Source organism: Poecilia reticulata, chromosome 17, assembly GCF_904066995.2.
Source record: "Poecilia reticulata chromosome 17, P_reticulata-male-v2, whole genome shotgun sequence".
NCBI lineage: Eukaryota > Metazoa > Chordata > Actinopteri > Cyprinodontiformes > Poeciliidae > Poecilia > Poecilia reticulata.
The window spans coordinates 17,931,962-17,952,528 of record NC_088846.1 but is presented as its reverse complement, the minus strand read 5'-3'; the positions used below and the strand labels follow the sequence as shown (position 1 = coordinate 17,952,528).

The 20,567-nt window shown below is 37.5% G+C and overlaps 2 protein-coding genes across 4 annotated transcripts in view; both read right to left on the bottom strand.

The window, feature by feature from the left end:
* spidr (scaffold protein involved in DNA repair) overlaps positions 1 to 7,078 on the bottom strand; it is a 44,784-nt gene extending 37,706 nt beyond the window's left edge. The window contains exons 1-6 of one of the 2 annotated variants that reach the window (XM_008434242.3): positions 6,106 to 7,078; positions 5,722 to 5,868; positions 5,576 to 5,636; positions 4,931 to 5,137; positions 3,032 to 3,174; positions 263 to 498 (exon numbers count right to left, since the gene is read on the bottom strand). In XM_008434242.3, coding sequence (XP_008432464.2) covers positions 263 to 498; positions 3,032 to 3,174; positions 4,931 to 5,137; positions 5,576 to 5,636; positions 5,722 to 5,868; positions 6,106 to 6,120 — 809 coding nt within the window. In that variant the 5' untranslated portion in view covers positions 6,121 to 7,078. The remainder of the gene's footprint in view (positions 1 to 262; positions 499 to 3,031; positions 3,175 to 4,930; positions 5,138 to 5,575; positions 5,637 to 5,721; positions 5,869 to 6,105) is intronic. The other variant, XM_017310172.2, reaches the window with a different exon arrangement.
* Positions 7,079 to 7,169: 91 nt separating this feature from the next.
* mapre2 (microtubule-associated protein, RP/EB family, member 2) lies at positions 7,170 to 19,066 on the bottom strand. Of its 2 annotated transcripts, none has more exons than XM_008434241.3 (7): positions 18,943 to 19,066; positions 11,171 to 11,298; positions 10,547 to 10,692; positions 10,247 to 10,463; positions 9,870 to 10,015; positions 9,134 to 9,292; positions 7,170 to 8,485 (listed from the first exon to the last, which is right to left on the bottom strand). In XM_008434241.3, the coding sequence occupies exons 2-7, from the start codon at positions 11,289 to 11,291 to the stop codon at positions 8,387 to 8,389; spliced, it is 888 nt and encodes a 295-aa protein (XP_008432463.1). In that variant the 5' UTR covers positions 11,292 to 11,298; positions 18,943 to 19,066; the 3' UTR covers positions 7,170 to 8,386. The 2 variants fall into 2 exon arrangements, with proteins under 2 accessions (XP_008432463.1, XP_008432462.1); XM_008434240.3 differs by lacking the exon at positions 18,943 to 19,066 and adding an exon at positions 14,318 to 14,642.
* Positions 19,067 to 20,567: the final 1,501 nt, after the last annotated feature.

The following is a 20,567-nucleotide window of genomic DNA, read 5'->3' as shown; positions in this document are numbered from 1 at the left end:
CAACAATTACTTTTTTTTCCCACTTCACAATTATGCATTTTGAGTTAATTATATAAATCTCACAAATATACATTCAAGTTTGTGGCTATAATGTGTAAAATTCAACAACAACAAAAAAATTCCACTTCAGAAAAACTTTGACTTCTTGAAAATTATATTTATGTACTGCCTGAAATTGTGCCAGATCAATTTTCACATAAGACTTAAAACCTATCTTAGATTGTTCTGCACACATAAAAAAAAAACCCAACAAAATTCACACCTTTTAAACTTTCTTTTCTTTTTGGTAGAGTCTTCAGGGGTTTTGAACTGCCTGTCCATTGGTTTTTGAGGCGTCTGCAGCATTGCCTGCGCAGATCTCAGCCAGTCACGGACAGACTTTTTGCTGCCCTCTCCGGACTGGAGAGAAAAGACGTCGGAGTCCAGTTTGCTTGATGTCAGCGTGCAGCCAAGATCATGTCCATCAGACACATAACCTGAGATCTCTAGCTCTTTCATCTAAGAACAAAGTACAGGATGTGAAAATTTTAATGAGTCAGCATTAACAAAAAAATAAATAATGACATGAAGTTAAAAGGTGTTAATGACCTGACTCAGCTTTTAGTAAATTAACAAACACTGAAATGAGAGAATGTTCTAAAATAAAGAGCACGTCGATATGGTACACTGACTGATAAATTCACAAGATATGGTAACAAAACAAACTTTTTTTCTGCTGCATCACTGCTCGGTACACCTGAGGGAATCTGTTCACATGGAAAAATCCACAAGAACCTGAGTTCCTGTCATGTGCAGACAAGACCAGCATACCAGGCTATGTCAGCCAATCTGTTCTCTTATTTGAATCAACTTGACCCTGGTAGGCAAAATGCCAGCAGACGTCACACTCTAACCAGCCACAGGGAAAAAGGAACACTATGTTCCTGGCCTGGGCTCAAAAATGTTTTCGCCCAGCACTGAAGCATTGTAAGCGTACAGCGTAGCAAAGCCCCATCCACTTGCAAGCTGCTTCTCCCCTCCCCCCCCTCTCGAGAACAAACAGTAGTAAAACTACACTTGTAGTCTCGCTCTTGTTAGGATGGAATTGGAGGTTTTTGACCTCTTTGTGCGCAGGGCTTTAAAGAGTCAGAACGAGCAACACGCTTCATCTGGGAAGTGGCCTCACTCGTAAAATTCCCTTCACATGCAAAGTCGCCTGCCTGGCTCCGCCTGTCCACTTTCAGCGGCAAATACAAGAACACTGAGTCTGACAGGCGAGCTCTGACTGAGTCAGCCAGGCATTTATCAGGCGTAATAAACTTTTCCCTGTGTTGGGATCTTCCCGCTCCGTATCCTGCCGGATCCGGTTTGATTTACAGTTTTGAAGAGCACAAGAAGGTTTGTTTCTAAAGAACACGTCAACTTGTACATAATGCTGGAGAAAATCAAGTCAATATTTACCCAATCTAGAATAAACTGTTTTCATCAACTAATATCGCCTTCTTTAACTTGCTAACATTACTAAATGCGTAAACTTGAAAGCTTCCTCAATGATTCCATGTTCTAACCACAAACCTCCTGCAAGGCGATCTTAAATCTTTTTGACCCCATAAAACTGATAGCAGCAAATGAAAATTGTGACGAGAGGAAGTAGCTAAGGTCTGTGGGAGCGATGTTAATCTGTCAACAGGCTTCCTCTTAACATGCAACCTCTAAACGCAGACATTTCTGCACAACTTACTGACTATGTGTGAGTTTGTTTGTTTCCAGCAGACCCAAAAGTGGCTAATCTAGCAATCACTGTGACGGTATTTTTAAAAACTTAACTTGGCAAACCACAAAAATGCAGTACTTAATCCAAACGTTCCAAACCAAATACAAAGTTGGCCTAAAATTAATAAAAGATAAAACTGAGTGTTTGCTTGAACCTGAGCCCAAACCCTCTCCACTCCTTGTGCATTCTCTCCATGCCAGCCCTGCCTTTGACAAACATTTCCTGTGAATGATTTCTGAGAAAGACCAGTCAGTCTAAATCTTCAACTATACAGAGACAGAATATGGTAACAATTCAACTTTTTTTTTTCAAAATTCTATGCTTTTCAATTAGGTTTTAAGCAATTAAGGAAAGAGGAGAAAAGTCCAAAGTGACTTTAAGACATCAATAAAGACTGTCATCAAAAATATCAAGATGGATTTTTATAGTAGGACAAATAAAAAAAGAAACAAAATGCTATAATTGATACTAAGTGGGGGACACTTAATATTGCTGAAAATCTATTTTTGCAGTTGAGCAGCATAATGGTTACATTAAAACCATCAATATAAAGACAAATATTTTAATATTCAACCCTCAGATCAGTAAATGTTACTCCTTTCTTCTAGGAAATGGAAACTATTTTCCCATCATAGCTGCTTTTAATGTGTTCAACATCACAAAATGCCTTGCATTTAAGCCAGAGGGGGTTTTTTGCTACCTCAGCTGATAAACTTTGACAGAACATAACATAATTCCAGGCTGTCAACACTAAAGCTTTCATATGATCCAGGAAGAGTAAAAACTCCACCTAGTGGTATAACAGCTGAACATGCAATCACTAGTGAGGAAATCCATATGATAAAAAGACTTGAACTGAACCAAAACATCACAATTATTCTTTTACTCTGAAATATGAGCTCTTGTTAACCTTTAACTGTCAGTAAAGCTCAATGTAAACCTTCATGGCGTGTTATTAGCAAAAACTATGATGTAACTTCTCTCATTGGCAATGACATACTCAGTTAGCATCAGTATACAGTAGTAACCTAAATTTTACACGTCATGATGTTGTGGATGACACCCTGAATGAAATACCTAAACGAATATAAAGTAAACTTCTAGCTCCGTCTAGTGTCTCTTCACAAAATTACAACTTTAAAGAATAATCAGTTTGTGTTCAAACACTGAACTCTACTTTCTCTAAACTGGATTTAGTTGAACCTTTAAGGAAAACAGATTTCACCTTTCATACAATGTTAATTTTGAAGGTTATCTACAGAAGTACAGTAACCTCACATGTTCAGAATCGAGAGGACAAACATTTGTGCTTTTATCAGCAGAGTCCGACCCACAGTCTGAAATTTGCTGCCCGCTGTCCTTTTCATCATCTTCCTCGGACTGATCCAGATCGCTGTCTGTTTCTATAACAGGAAGATCATCTGAAGACAAACAGAAAGATTCAGCGCTTTTGAATGGTGCGAACAATATCTTAAAATCTTTATCAGTAAACACAGACACCTATGGTGTTATCAAGGAACAAAGGTCTATTCAGTAAGTAGGCTAGATAACTGAGAAAATTCAAGAAAACAACAGTGTTGGGTGCTACCTGCATTAAAAGATAATTTGGATTTAAATAAGCAGACAAGTATTTAATTAGGAAAATACATGTCTATGAATGCAATTAGCTTTTTAACCTTGCTTCGTGCAAAGACTATCTTTTTTTCTTAGCTAACTTTTTCATATGTCCTGTGGCAGTGATAATATGCCTCACATTTAGGCAAGTCAAATAATTGGTTGTCAAGACAAAAACAAATGACTGTTGAAACTACAATGACCAAGTTGAACTGTCCAACAGATCTTTTGATAATCTGGTTAAAGACAACAGAGGTCCACCATAGAAAGAAGAGCTACAAGTGTATTTTATGAGGATTTTATGTGACAAACCAACACAGTCAGAAATCATTTCAAAATTGAAGGTAGATAGTACAGTTATTAATTTTTTTTTTTTACAAGTAAAAATGTTAAACGTGTGCTGTGTAGTACGTGCGCATAGTTATCAATGTTAAGCCTTTTATATTTAGAGACTTTTTAGACAAAAAGCTGACAGACCAAAACTGAAATCGGCAGGTCAGTCATTTTAAAGACCGATGATCGGCCAAAAAACTGTAGTCAGTGCAGCCCTAGTTTTTATACTGAGATTACACACAGGTGGAACGCCTTTTACCCACTGTGTGACTCCTGACAAACTTTTAGAGTCAATACTGTGATCTTGGGTTGCTTCAGTTTGCCAGGTCAAGATAAAAAAAAAAAGGCCAAAAAAATAAGCGGCCCACTAATTTATTGCTGAATCAGCTTTCTTTTCTAAATTGCTTTTTGCCCCTCTGCCCCAAGATGATAATTTCAAGATTTATTAGGCCCAACATATTAAAATAATGGTTCAGCAAGCATTAGACATTCCTTTCACATATGGATTAGTTTAACCCATGATAATTAGTTTACCAGAGGTGGGCAAATCCCAGGCCTGGAGGGCCGGTCTCCTGCAACTTTTAGATGTAGCTCTACTTCAACACACCTGAGTCAAATAATGAGGTCGTTAGCAGGACTATGGAGAACTTGACCGCACTTAGGAGGTGATTCAGCTATTGGATTCAAGTGAGTTGGACCAGGGAGACATCTAAGAGTTGCAGGACACCGGCCCTCGAGGACCAGGATTGCCCACCCCTGGTTTAACCCGTGTAGTCTTCAGGAGACTACACAGGCTCCCAACATCGATGCTAAATTAAAAAAATATATATATTCCCACTGTTCCAATTAAGAAAAAGTGACACTTTATTTTGCCAACACAACCACATGCCATGTGGAAACTTTTTGTACGTGGGTGCTTGATAAAGCAACACTAATTGCCAAGACTTCCTAACAGGTTTGTTGCTCATTTTGTTTGAGGAATAAGGTGTTTCAAAAGGGGAGTATACATAGTATACACAGTTGTACATGAGAATATTTATTCCAACAGAGATTGTTTTATGGGCAAAATTCACTCAGAGAGAGGACTGTAAAAACACATCTCACTTTCATGTCTCCCTTGTCTAAAACACGATCAAAAAAATTAATTTAAAAAATCTGTTTTAAAGATACTATGTTAAACATGTTTAAAATGCCTCAACTCAATTGGTCTGGGCAGATATTATTCTTTACCTTTCTCATTAGTGAGCACGCTCAGAGCAGTGGTGTAAGACTGAATCAGAGCATTAGGTCTTCTTGGCATTAGAGGTCGCGGCCTCTGTTGCAAAGCAACTTTGGACTTACGCTGCACCTGACTCTCATCATCAGACGATTCAGTTTCACTGGAACTCCAGGCGATATCCACCGGGTCCTCATCATGGCTGGGAGCACTGCTCTGCACTGCGAAACCAAAAACATAAAGAAGCAAATGATGTCAGGACTTAAACTGTTAAACAAGCAGACATGCAAAAAAAAAATTAAATAAAATGAATAAATAAAAAAGCAGCAAACATGCTGGAAAAGAGCTAAAAAAACAACATTAAATCCATTCAAACTGACAGCAGTATAATAGTCTCAGGAGGACTCCAATATTTACACTAAGAAAAATAGCCAGAAAGCTATTTTTCAAAATGTATGTAGATAAGCCTTAAGCAGTTCCGGAAAGAAATACTGACTGGAAATAGCTTAAAAAAAAAAAAGGTTGCAGGGAAAGAAGTTTCGTTTTGGGTGTTTTTTGTTGTATCTGGCTTACTTAGCATTGAATTACAGAGCCTCTGTCAGAAATCACACTGTAGAATACAGAAATTAAACAAAAATGTCTATTTCTCCTAATATTACCTAAAGCAGGAGTCTGAACCAACTTCCTTTTGACAGACAGCTTTTTTCTTGACTGAAGATTCTGCAACAAAAGCAAAAACTATTACAACCACCAGGATAATCAGAGATGTACAGTGTAGGTACATTATAGACAAAAGCTTTGTCACCGGGGTGCCCAAAAAACTGTCCCCGCATGTTGCCCAACTTCTGGAGGATAGAAGTGATGTAGTTTCCCTCTCCCTTTTTTGAGGACCACTTTCAACAGCATCCGCCGGAAACAAAAGACACTTTATGTCTTTGGAGAGCCTTTTACGCTGACAAAGAGATGAAAAGAGTAGTTAGCAATACAGATTTTCTTTAATTTAACTTAAACAGTGTAGAAGGTAAATCATCTGAGTTTAATTAATAACTAAAACTCTGCTCAGGTCACTACATGGCGGGTAGGTAAACGCCTGTCAGAAGTCTTAAGAAGCCGGCCGGATAACATGGGTTGCTAAAGCAAGTGAAGTTTAGCGTAACTCTGCTAACAAGCTAGTTAGCAGCCTTCTTACCTTCCTGGAAGACATGGAAACAAAAACATGCAAACTTCCAACTTAGTAATGTTTTCGCTATGGGTGTCTTTAAACAATAAGGTTGTTTAACTCGTTTCTAGCAAGTTCCCGATGTTTGTAGCCGGACAGGTGTGCAAAGAAAGCGAACTGACAGAACTACTGGTGGAGTTAGCTCAACAGCAGTAGATATGCTTCATTTTTTAGCAGCGCGTCCCGGAGGCGGGCGGGCTGTCCATGTGAGGCAGTTGCACAACCACGTCCTAGTTGGTCACAAAATCCCCTTACTGTGCCAAGTTAAGGGCTTTCATTAATTCATTTCTGGACACTGGAAAATAACAAGTCTACCTTTTGTCATCAATATAAGTCAGATGTTATATGTCTCTACTCTACGTATGTACTTTAGTTTCGCTAAACTGCCACTCCATAAAACAGGAGGACGTAAACGCAACACTTTTATGACTATTGGCAGATTTTCTTCAATTTATTTTAATTAACTCTGTGGGAACCCTGCAAACATAACACATTAAGTCCACGTTTTGCTCCTTATGCTTATTGTTTTTCTTGCTTGAATTGATGTTTTTACAAGTTGATTTCTAAAAATCTTGTGACTCTTGTTCAACCCCATTTTGCTACAGTTCTAAAACAGCTTCAGAGACTGAACGTTTTGGGCATTCTCATGAGATTTTAAGCCTTGCCTTAATTTCTCAAATGGGTTTCAGTCTTGGCATTTTAAAAATACGACTATGCTTTTATATAAAACATTCAATTTAAGCTATAACTTTGCCGAGTACTTAGCTCCACCCACCTTCCCTGTCCACGTTGAAGAAAAACCTTCCCACCTCTATTTTACACTGCGGATGATAAATGTAGGATGATGTGAAGAAAACAGTTCAGTACTCCATCAAACAAATAAATTAAGTTATTTCAGTTGTGAGTCACTGTTCATTTATAGTTACAGGACACGTCTTCTGTGGACTCAAAATGTAATTTTATTACAGCACATCCACTCGAATCGTAATATCTTTCAAACAGCAAGTTAAACATACAAAAGCTCACTTGACATGTCTGGGTGTTTTTTTTATTAAATATGTAAAAAGCAGGTCAAGTTATTCACAAATGAAATGCAAACATGCAACACATTTTTGGGGGAATGCATAAGGAATGGGACATGGAAGAAAAAAAAACATTTACCATTCATTAACTATTGACAGTACATGTTTACATTCCTTTTTCATTTACACAATATTATATAACTAAAGCATTGTGGTGCGCTGTTCAGCTCAATATTTTGCAAATGCAATATTAAGAAAGGGTACACAATGTACTTACTGGAATATTATGAGGCAACCTGCTCAGCGAACCGACTCATCTCTCTAAGACCTGTGGTTTTAAAAAAGAAAAGCTCTAAAAATACAAACAGAGTGCTGAGATTGAGAACCTAAAAAAGGCTGCTTTATCATAAGACTAGTCAAGTCTAGCTGTTCTGCTCCAATAACACATTGTTCGACACACTGATTATCTGAAAACTTGTAATTGGGAGGACAGCTGTGAAATAGTCACGAGTTGCCATTTTACTACATTTTATTCATAACTCCGTAACAGGATAGTCCTCCCTTCACGAGGATGCAATGCAGATTTTTGCTCTATTTCTAAGGCTTAATAATAATAATCATAATAATAATAATAATAAATACGGTGAGGATCTATGGACAGATTGTCCAGAACAGAGTCAATGTCAGTGCAACACATGGGAGGAGGTTAAATAAGAGCTACTATGGGCCCTTCCAGGGCTTTGCTTATTGCATTCTTGTGGTTAATATTGATATGCAGAATGACACAGAAATAATAATAATAAAAAAAAAACAATAATAAAAGTGTAGAGTTTAACACTTGCAATGACAGGTTAAGGTTACCTGCCTAAACTTCAGCATTTTATCACATCTACTGCAGGAGTCAAAACTACTTTCCACCCACACAGTCTGTGAAAACGTCTGTGATGGTCTGAGCTTGTCTGCTAGTGGAGGTCATGGGCACAAACCTGCCACAGCAGTTCACCAAAGAGTCACAAAAACACCAAATAGTGAGCAAAGATACAAAAAAAAAAAAAAAAACCCTGTGATGGTATTTTTTAATCCAGAAGGTTGCTTCATGTGCTCATTCTTGGAGAAAACAAAAAAAAATAAAAAAAATAAAATAAAAACAGTGAGGAGAAATTCAAAATCCTTGACAGTTCTCACATAATAAAAAGAGGAGTTTTAACTGCGGTGAGGGATGCTGGCAGTCAGTATTCATCTTGTTCTTCCTGCGGATCTTGTGATGTCGCCTCGTGGGCTTGCTGGTCCGCTTCCTGCCCGTCACCCTCAGCCAGATCCCCTCGGTCCTAAAAATAAAAAATAAAAAAAAAAGACGCTGAAGCCGAGTGTCGGTTTAAGGCAAGCTCATGTGATCATAAACGCATACATAGACTTCCTATCTCGTCCAAATGGACAATAATTTTCACCAGATTTCTTAACTATTAAGATGGACTTGAATCTACAAACTAGAAGTTTTGCTTTAAGAACATTTTAAGAATGTAGGTAAGGTTTAACCTAAATTTGAAGCTGTCTAGCATCCAAAAAGTAGTTAAGTGTCCTGGTTTTGATTTCTGAATGAGTTTATGTTTATAGTCAGTAAGTAAAAAAATAAAATGTTGTTGGTTATGTGACTGGTTAAATCAAAAAATAATAATGTTAATTACATATTTAAAAAAAAATAAAAACAACCACATGTACTGCAATTTTTGCCCTTTAAAAGCTGAAGATGAAAAACCAAAGTGTGGAAAATTAAAAAAACTAAATTTTCCTTCATCCATGCTTTCCCAGCTCAGAAAAACATCCAAAATATAATTCCATATTTTCCCAGACTTTTCAAGGCTGTGTTTGAACTCTGACACCACCTACTCACAACAAACAGCCCCTAGAGACATCAAAACAGGAGAAAAAAATGTGCCCATGTAAGAGAAAAAGAAATTCTGGAAATTGAAGCTGACCTGTTCGTCCGAAGCATAAAGCACCTCCATTAGCCGATCGACAAACGGGCTGTTTTCTTCACCCTGTTCCTGGCACAGCATCTCCACTTCCCGCAGCTTGCTGAAGTAGTAGTCCCGCTCCTTTTCAACCCCTTCCAGTGCCAACTTTAATGTGTTCACCTGAAAACAAAAACAGAACTGTTGAAGGAAATGTTTTAATGAGGAAGCAAAAACAAAAACAGAAGTGACAAGACAAACTGAGAAGAGAAAGCTGTTTCCAAAACAACCAAATGTCCAAATCTTCATCTTGGAACATAGTAAAAAAAAAGAGAAAAAAAAGAATAATATAATAATTGAATAAAATATTTATCTGCTCAAATCAACATGAAGAACATCCTCACAGTGGTATGAGGCAAGGCTTAGCCAAATCTCAGAGGAGATAAAGCTCTTGATGTGAGACTGGAGAACAAAGATGTCCTATTTTTGGCACCAACTGAAATTGCATAAGCTTTCAAATTCTATTCCTATATATTAATTTAGGACTTGGGTGGATTTAGTTAATATAGGGAATGATTAAACACCAGAAAAGTCAAAACTCTCCATTTTTGCATCCCAGCAAACTCTGCTTCATTATTCTTTTAGAGCAGCTTCCTCCATGTGTGGAAACAATAAATACTGCACAGCCTAATTTTATGACAAACTGGGATAGTGAACGTAAACAAACCAAAATTGGGAGTGTGAGCGAACGCCCACCTACCTGCTCAGTAAGATGAGTGACCTGCACTTCCAGTTCTTTCTCCCCTTTGGCAGGAGTCGATACAGTTGCAGGTATCTTTTTGGCTGAAGAGGGTCTGGATGTTGGCGTTGAGACCTTGGGAGTAGCAGAGCTCAACCTTGAAGCTCCTGTAGCACATCAACAGGCGTTTGTAACATTGACAGAAAATCAGAAAAAGTCCATTTTGATTTAAATCACTGAAGTTCAAACAGTTTCCAGTCACTGTCAGACACAAACGTTTCAAAACTCAAAAGGTTTCAGTACAGACAGGGATGCTGATCAGAGTGGATGGTGGAGTTGAGTCAAGTCGACTAAACTTGAACAATTATTCATTTCCTTTCATCTCAGCTGAAGCTCACCTGCCGTGGGGGAGCTGGCTGCGTGGTGAGACTTCTTTGGCAGGTTGAAGATTTGCTCACCAGGATCAGGCGGTGGAATGGCATCCTGACCCTGCCTGGCTTCCACCGGGTCGTACTCTTTACCGTCATAGTTGGCATCAAAGAACTTCTTAAACCACTGGATGAAATCCAGGTTGTCCTGAAATCTGCCTTTGACAAGTTTCTCCACTGGAATAATCTGAGAAGTAGATGTTGAAAGTTAAGCGTGTGTTAGAATGAGAAGGCGCGTGATCTGAATAAAGCCGCATTTGGGAGACCCACCTTGTCCACGTTCATCCTTTTGAAGGAGGCCTGCAGGAGTTTGAAATTGTGAATGTATTCATGCTCCAATTTAGCTTGAAATTTGACCTTTTTAAGACTGATGCAGCCAGGGAAGAGCAGATCCATGAACTGGCAATAAGCAGCCCCTGGAGAAGGGAGAACAATGCACAATTCTGTAAATTCTAATACTACAAGTCAAATTACAGAATTTTTTTTTTATGCCATCTACTTGGGAAAAAAATGAGGGGATCCCACACAATGTAGGCCAAATCTAAGCTGAGCCTAATTAGGAAGCACATAAGAAGTAATCAACCAATTAGTCTCCACCTGAAGAAAAGGGTTAGAGTGTATGCGTGTGCATGTGCGTGTGCGAGTGTGTTTGTGAAGGAAGTGACTGATTGAAATTGGATTACTCGGCCACAGCGGGACAAGGCAGCGGGCTTCAGGTTTATTTTTAGACAACTCTCGGCAAGAAAGAGGTGAGCATGTTCCCACAGGTTGCTCTAGAACTGCTTTCTTAAACAGAAAAGGATTTAGAGCCCTCCATGCATTACAAAGCAAAGATGCAATCTGCAAAACATTCTTCCCGTATCAAACGGCGCCTCGGACGCTGCCTGTTCGTACCTGACGAGAGCTGCTCCACTTTTGTGTAGTTTAGGCAGAGAATATCGTTAACCCAGGCAATGATGTCATGCCTGCTCATAGTCTCCTGGGTTATTGAGGTAGAATATACGTTGACCGCCATCCCCCAGCTGCAACAGAAAGGAGAAAAACGTTAACTAACAAATGCAGTGTGACGAGTTTCTACTTCCCCCTGTTCAAAATCTTTTTAGAAAATAATGACTTGATAAGCCTGTGATTATTAGCTTAAAATGACATTAATAATCTGTATCAATATGTGAAGTTGTCACTTAGTCTGCGAGAGAGTTTTTAATCCCCTGATGCTTTGATGTGACAAGAAACTCCAGGCTAATTTTTAGGACCTCAGCAATGGGCCGGTTGCCAAAGCAACACTTTCAAACCCCCAAATATCCTTACTGATGCCTCTCCTGCAGTGTCAAGTTTTTAATGAGACGTCAGAAAAATAATACGAGTTTTCTCCAAATTCATGGAGGTCAGAGTTGCGCAGCTCTATCCCTCTCCCACTTGTTGCTGTACATTACTTGTCAACCGGCTTTTTCTTCTCCATGCGTAAAGAGACCATTTTGGGTATGTGATAACAACTGAAAAGGTTAGTGTCAAAATAAAAACATGTTTAAAAAAGACTACTACTCATTAACTTTGCTAATTAAATAAAAGCTCTTGTCGACTCATTAAGCATCACATCACTGTAAAAATCCTAATTTCAATAATCTTTCATTTATCAATGCAGGTGCCATTACAATAAATTCAGCCAGGTTAAGAATGGTACATTGCATATCCTGAGATTTCTAAAGCTATTAACTGAAAATGCACAGAAAAGGTCCTCTTCTAGGAATCAAGGTAAACAGAAGTTCTAGAAATCTGTTGCCAGTAGCAGACACATCTGCTAGTATCACTCCATTGTTTTTTTTATTTTGTTGTTGTTTTTACATGAGATTAAATTGTAATATTCCAAATCTGGTTGCCAAATCTACTAATTGGGGCCACTTGTAACTACAGATTAAAAGGTTACAACGAACCATCAACATATCTGCAAACTAAAACTTTGAGCCTTAATCTACAGATGAGGCAGTTAAACAAACTGTCCGAATGATGCCCAATCAGTGTTCAGAAATTCAGCAGGTAGTTCAACAACCAAGGAATGTGCTTTGATCAGCTGAACTATGGATGAGTTACAAAAGTGGCTTTGAAAGAGCTCCAGTGGTTCTACATGTCCAAATGGAATTATAAAAATCTATTCTAGTGCTGTAATGATATTGCTCAGTCTGTTTCAAAGACTAATTTATAACATCAATCACACAAAAGTGTTGAATTGGGTTTTATAGGAGCTAGAGAGACAATTTGTTAATTCTGACGGAAAAACAACATTGCAAGCGGTTCATCAAATTCACATATAAATATGAGCAACCGCTCACACTGGGAATTTTTCCTATCAGCTTGTGTGTGTGTTAAAAATAGGGAATGGCAATATCACAGTAATATACAATCTCATCCAATAAATTAGAACATTATTGAAAATTTTCTTTATTTCAAAAAGATGGCTCACTAAGAGAAAAAAAAATATTTCACCGCAGACTGATGTTTTCAAGCCTTTATTTCTGGCAATTATGTTGACTTTCCACTTATAGATATTAAAAACGATATTTAAGATTAGAATATTACATCAAGATAATACAAAAATATATGGGGCTTGATACTTAACATGTTATTCTATGGCAAACTTTTACATTTTGAGGTGTGGGAAAAAATAGTGAGTTACAATCTATCTGTCTCTCTCTCTCTCTATATATATATATATATATATATATATATATATATATATATATTTTTTTTTTAATCTGGGTGTTATGAATGAATAAACTGTACCATGACCTGCCAGACTGTCAGTGATGCTGAGGGATTCAGCTCTCTAATTTTGGCATGTACATGTGAAATCATTGTTTTAATTTACAATAAACATTTTATTGCTTAAACAGTTGAGTGATCCAAAAGTAGAAAAATAATTATTTGGTTTTGAGGCAGAACTTGGAACATTCAGATCAGAAGTATGCAAATATTAGGGATAAGAAATTAGCCACACACATAAAAAAGATAAATAAATAAAAATCTGGTTTATACCTACCCTAATTGCAAAAAGCCTGTTTTGTAAATTCACTGTACTCCAACTATAGATTGTTGTGCTTTTAGTCCCCTGCCAACAAGATTTTGTGTTTCACAAGATCAGTCATCTCTATTTTGCAAATGAGGTTTGATCTTTTTTTTTTCCCAAAAAAAAAAAATCCGTGCAAGGATACCATTTCATGCAGCGAGAAGACAGAACCATTAACACAATCCTCTGATCGTGAAACAGCGCGTAATAACATATTAATACAGTTAATAATCATTCTCCACACGCAGAGAACAAGATGCACGGCATAATATTAAACTGTGGATGAGGAGAGGAGGCTCCTCTCAGTGATTCTCTGAAGCCGAAGGCAGGAAGGAAACTGGGCCAGCCCATGTCATGTCAACAAAGCGGATGTATGCGTTGCTGTTAGCATGCTTTGTTAGCCTTGCGGGGCTAACCAGAACTGGACTGATGCCTGAATCTTAACGCGGCTGCAGTCATCTCCTTTATATGTGACTGCATACGTTAATTAGAAACACCAAATGCCCTTTTATCACAGCAGCAGAGACCGATCGTCCGCAGCAGACTTGTCATGTCACGATGGGAATGTTCTAGCAGCGGCTTCTCGCAGGGTAGCCGCTTGATTCAAAAGACACTCCGTGTCAATCCTCCCGATGAAAAATGAATAAAAATGTTCTTGTCCCCATGCACACTGAGCCACTTAACCATCCGTTGCATCCTGCAACGATATTGGCATATGTAACGTGGCAGGAATCTGTGGTTTTAGGGTGATTTTAGAGGGATTTTGCGCCACAGTCCCATTCTGAGCTAACAGGATTTGACAATCGGAGGAGGAAAAACATAACGGATCGCTGCAAAGCAAGAAGGGACGCCGCCGAGGAGGAGGAGGAGGAGGCCAGAACATAACATGCGTTTCAGGTTTTGCAACAGTGCGTGTCTTTTTATGACCTTTTTTCCCCCCCATCGTAACATGACATAAAAGCGGCATTACACTGGTTTACCTGTAGGCGCGCTCTCCCCGCACAGTATTTTTCCTGTAAGGAATGATGTTGGTTCCGTTGTCCTGGACGATGTCGTTGTTATTCTCTCCATTTGGGGAAAGGGCTTGGGTGGGACCGGGCATTTGGGTTTCTAAAATGTTGAACAGATACTCTGTTCTTGCTCTCTGGTCGGGTGGAGAGGAAAAAAAAAAAGGACACCAGGAACGATGCAAAAAGCTATGAAAGCGGCGCACCTCCAAAGCTCCCCTGCTTCTGTCTGCTTATTCCTCACAAATCTCTGCCCTGATGATGACGGCGTCGCAACCTGCACCACGTGACCAATGGGGCTGGTTGCTATGTCAGTGCACCACTCTGTGTTGACAACTAGCTATAAAGAAGTTTTCAAAACTGATTTGTTGCTTATGTTGATGACTTGCCAAATAAGGGACATCTAAAACATTGAAATTTTGTGAAAAAATTATCATCAGTAAATGCTTCAAAATAATATTAGTACTAATTACCCAGCTTATATCAGGTTGTTGTGGTATCCTACAAAGAAATCAGCATAATTGCGCAATAAGCACATTCACTGAAAAATGACAACTAAATTTAGTGGGTGTTAATTAAATATTTTGTAATAAAACAACCTCTTTTGTTCTCTAGCAGCAGCTGATACAATACTTGACTTAAAAACAACCTTTCAGATCAGGTTAGGCATTTCAGTGAAACTGATATACCGTATTTAATCAGGGTTAGACCAGTAATCTATACTGATCCATAGTCGTGGCAACCGGCATGTTGAGAAAAGCCAGCAAAAATATTGCTTTAAAAGAAAGATTTACATGAGAATGAGTTAAGTGTTTTAGGTTCCATAGTCATGGCTGATTGTTTGTAGTGATATTGGATATTTGCATCTATTCAGACTAAGTTACATAATTGTTACAATGTCACTAATAATGTACAATTGTGTACATTCTACATTCTGATTCCTGCGGTGAAAATCAGCACACATCTACAATGCATGTTCGTTTGAATTTCTCATTTTGAAGTGTGACTAATGGAAACGTGCTTCTGCGTCATATTTATATCTCATGGAAAAAAGGAAGTAAAGGATTACCAGATAATTGCTCCTCAACACTCTGATTAACCTAAAAAGTCTATATTATGATAAATAATTTCAGTTGCATTTATTTTATAGATATTATTGTCAGTGCCACCAAAAGTGTCACGAATGATTTTATTAATCAAATCTTTAAATATTTCATATTTAAAACAACTCTACCGGTGGTGCCAATAAATATCAACAGTCTGTAGTTGAAACAACATCTAACTACTGTAAATGAGAAACATAAAACTGTCTCATTTATAAGCATGAAAGTAGTAATTATTCTGAAAAAGCAACTAACTATAGAAACAATTTCACTTTAGATTTATAAGTCAATTCAACAAAAAGTATCTAGCTGCAACATAGATTCACATTTTGTGCCACCGTTTGTTTGGGTTGCCATATCTGGTGTAATCGCACTGCTTTTGTGTTGTTATTTCCATGTAACAACTGAGAGGGACAAATGATGTTTGTCTTTCAGAAAAACTAATAGTGAAATTTGTGAAAATGATAAGAAGCTTATCATAGAGTCTCAACACAACTTACTGTCATACTACAGAGAAAATGAAAACTGTCTATCAGACTAGTATGGCTATAGTAGCCAGACATATGAGGCACAGACAGTACATATGGATCATGAACAATTTCATTGACTTCCTCAGACAAATAATGAAGATCTATGTGACCACTGCAGCTCCAAGCTACAAGACCTTTGTTTTTGTTTTCTTTTATTTTCTTTTTGTGCAGGACACAAGCATTTCAAGCTGCTAATACTCCAACAAAACCCATGAAGTACAGAACTTTTGCTTATTTGTTTTTACTGCCTTAGTTGTTGTTGCTTTGCCATTTCTTCAAGAGCCTCCATAAGATCTTGAGATCAATACAACAATCCATCAAACATCACCCTCAGTTTAAAGGTCAACTGATACAAAAACCAAAAGCTCTTTACCCATCTTTTTTTTCCTGCCTTCATTTGACAGATCCACATGCTGGCTTCATTATCAGATATGTAACCATTTAAAAGTACCGTGTCTTATTTAAATAAATTCAAATGCTAAAAAATTTAACTTGGTGTGTTTTTTGTTTTGCTTGTCATATTAGATTTAACACACCATTAAATACATGTAATTGCTGTTCACTTGTTTCAATTGCAAACCCAGACCTGAATAGTTAAAACTCCAGCGCCCCCATCAGGTTATGGTTAGTAAGCCAATAGTTCTTCAACACAGCAGCTGACAAATATAACCCTGGAAAAGACGACCAAGACTGGTTTCCCAATTCAGCAAATTAATCTTAAAAAAGATGAATTAGCTAATTTTTTTAACCTTTTTTTTAAATTCAGCACTCTGTGGTTAACTATTCTGAGCGAAAGTATTTTTCTTTACTTTGAATAAATCTGGAAAGCATTTTTCACTTAATATATTATGAAGCAGCATTTGTACATCTTTCTCTTTGTAGGTGTACATTCCAGATTCGGATTAGACTTAGATAAACATGTTGTCAACAACTGTACTGTTTGGTTTTGCTGCTGTTTAACTGAAGTGAATTACCCAGCTTTAGCCAGTGGATCACATGCCAAATGTTTTTTACGTTATTAATTCATCATCATTGAAATCTGCAATTTCACTCTATGAAGTGAATAATTTAAGTATTTATTTTTCTTTTTGCAGAATAATTCAACCTCAGTTAGACTGGGTGGAGAATGACTGATTTGCTACAGACTCTAAATAAGACTTTGACTAGGCCAACCTAAAACATCAACATGCTTTGACCTTAACCTTTCCTTTGTAGCTCTGGTTGTATCGTTTATGGTCGTTATCCTGCTCAAAGGTGAACCTTCGCTGCAATCTCAAATCCAGGATTACTCTGCATTCAGCTCCACTCATCTTCCAATCCACTCTGTTCAAGGTGTGTTCAGGATAATGTACTGTCAGCTCTTTGACACACAACACATTTTGGATGTAGCCTAAAAAGTTAAATTTTGGTCTCATCTGACCAGACCATCTTCTTCCTCAAAGTCTATATTTGTGGCAACTTTTGCTCGTCCTGTTGACAGATTCTCACAGCTGATCTGTGGATCTCTGCAACTTCTCAAGAGATACCACAAGCTGCTTCTCGGAATAATTGTCTCCTTATCAGGCCTGTCAGTTTTAGACGGCTGTTAGGATCCTGTCGGGTTGGCAGTAGAGTCATGATGAACTGAACAGAGCTCCTTGAGATGGTCAACTCTTGAAATATTGCTTTACAACCAAACCCTGCTTTAAACCTCTCTACATCTTGATTTCTGGCTTCTCTGGTGTGTTATTTGATTTTCATTGTGATGTTTGTCCTCTAATGTGAAGCAACTACAATAACCTACAAAGCCTTTACAGAGCAGCTCTGTATCCCGTTGAAATTACACACAGTTGGACTCAATGTAATTAATAGGTCATTTCTGAAACCAATTTGCAACACTGGATTTCTTTCAGATGTGTCAGATTAAAGAGGGCTGAAAACTACAGTCTAAAAAACTACTTTTCATTCCATTCCATTCGTTATGTTCTACTTTGGGCCGGTCCATCACGTGAAATCTCAATAAAAGTCGCTGCAGTTTGTGGCTGAAACTTAACTAAGTGTGAAAAGCTTCAAAGGACATAAATACTTCTGCAAGCAACGCAATATAGTTCTCCAGAAGCTCAGATAGCAAACAATGCTAAGAGCCTGGCTAATGCTTTTCTGTTTATGTTGCAAGCTGTCAATTTAGATTTAGATTGTAACAGATTGGTGGTGCTCAGTTCAAGGCTGATGCTTTACAGTAACCATTAGGGTTGTATGTTATGCTGATGCAAATCAATCATCACTGAGTTCTGTATTGCATGAGCTAACTTCAGTCTGAGCTTTATCTTACACAGTAAAATCATAGGCAAATATGCCTCCTAGTCGGAGTGGATTTGAGTGCAAGGCACTCTTCAAGCAACAGAGTAGGGGGGGTGCAGATGTGTTGGCTAGTTTGTTCACAGTAGGGGAGTTCACATCTGGGGAATTTAAAAAAAAAAAATCAATGTAAAGCTAAGGAGGATTCCAAAACTTCTCAAACCCGTTAAATCTTTCCGTTTCTGCTAATAACATACATTCCGCTATTGTTAAATTAGCAATAGGATAACCCTGCTAATTTGCAGATTTTAAAGCAAACGTGTCACCGACCAGCTAAAATCAGTCTGTTGAATGAAGCTAACTCAATTTACTGTAGCAAAATAGCGATGTTTGGAAAAGCCTAAAATAATTCGAGTGGAAGAGCGATGGTTTATACTTACGCCAAAGATAATTTCAAGAGATAGCGGGACATTTTGTTCAACTAACAACCAAGTTACTGTATGCTAATGTTGCCTTCACTGTCAAACCAGTGACAAGTCGACATATGCTCTGACCCTCTCCAACATCACCACAAGCACCAGCTACTACCTCGTATAACCACGTTGTGGATACAAAAAATCCGTCTCACTCTGCGAATCAAAACGAATCACAGATTTAAAAAAAATTCAACATAGCAAATCTTACTCACCTCTTAACTCCGATCCACAGATTACAATGTGTTAAAAAAGAAAGCAGTTTTCCGGCTGAGCAGCCCCACCCTCAAACGCTCGTAAAATGAAGAACGTAGAGCTGGAAACTGATTGGTTAGTGTTTCATCGGCGTCACAGTTGATTGGTCCGTAGATAACATCTGTTGTTATAATGGCCAATGGCGTCCTCATGCGTTGGTCATTCTCAACGTACGGCATGTCCGTCTTCTCGCTTTCTCATATATTGAAAAATATTTTTATATAAATATTTGCTAAAAAGAAAAAGTTTACAAAAAACACTTTAAAATAAATACTTTTTAATTTATAAAGCAAAGCAGATTAAAGACCTAAGTTGCACTAAACCACTGTACAGGGCAAAAGGTCTGAGCTAATTAAGTGTTAAACAGCGACCGATAAATAATGTTCTAACTTATGAGTCATAAGTTATGACTTAAATATTATGAAGAATTTTAATTAGATTTTTTTATTCAAATGCGTAATATTTAAAATGTTTAAATGAACAAAGTTTATTTGTTTAAAGCCAAATATGAACACAGCACCTTCATATAAAACTACTAAAAAACAATCACACATCTCAAACAAAATAAATAAAATTAGAAGTATATCTAGCTATTATAAAGTTCTATCTAAATTATATTATTATTATTATTATTATGGTTATTATTACATCACATAATAGCAATATATTTTATGTTATTCAGAGAAGAAATATGAAGCGTTCAGTACAGTTGTCAAAAAATTATTAACATCCATTTGAGGAAAAGTGACCGGATCATAAAGGTAATTTAATCAAAGAAATTTGCACAAAACATATATTTTTAATATCTGCGAGTTTAGACCTTACCGTGACCAGTGAAAAACACTGAAATAGGTCCCAACCAGGTTTAGTGTTTTTATTTATCTTTTTTTATTAACTTTTGATGATTGAAATCTTCTATATATATTTTTTAAATGGACCGGTCATGAAAAACTAACTTTATTTAAAAAAAATGCAACTGCTTTTCTACAGTGCAGGGCCCAGTGTAGTGCATTATAACTATTTTAAGGAAGTCATTGCAACGCATAAAAGTTATACTTTGAGTTAAAGAGAGAGAGAAAAAACTACTGTAAAAGAATTGGCCATTGAAACAACTGCACTTCTCCCATGTCAGCATTGGATGGCAGTATTGCACTTGAGTGTGGACAAAGAAAGCTTTAAAAGGAACTGTTATGGCTGATTTACAACTGACAAAGTGGAGACTACGTGGAAAGGTTAAACAATGATCACACAATGAGAAAGATAACGAAGTAATAGGGATAAGTACTTGTTGAGGGCAAAAAAAAAAAGAATATAAGCTAACAGTATTCACTTCTGTAAAAACTGCAAATGGGAAATGTGATAAGGCCAAAAATGTTAATTGTACATTTTATTACTGCCCAAGTCATGAAGATAACTACTCAGTATATTCACAGAGCTATGAGATTCTGTTTCAGATGACTGCATTTATGTTTCCTCCCATGGTGAGTCTTGGTGATGAATTATAGACAATAGGTTGAGGGTAGCCAACGGTGCATTTATGACGGATAATAAATGTGCAGAGTCAAACCGAGCCAATTGAAGTGTG

Coding starts and splice junctions, on each gene's coding strand:
- mapre2 (XM_008434240.3), bottom strand. CDS start 14,439: ATGCCCGGTCCCACCCAAGCCCTTTCCCCAAATGGAGAGAATAACAAC. Junction 10,464..10,546: donor AAAGGATGAACGTGGACAAG/GTGGGTCTCCCA, acceptor TCTACTTCTCAG/ATTATTCCAGTGGAGAAACT. Junction 8,486..9,133: donor TTTATGCTTCGGACGAACAG/GTCAGCTTCAAT, acceptor TTTTATTTTTAG/GACCGAGGGGATCTGGCTGA.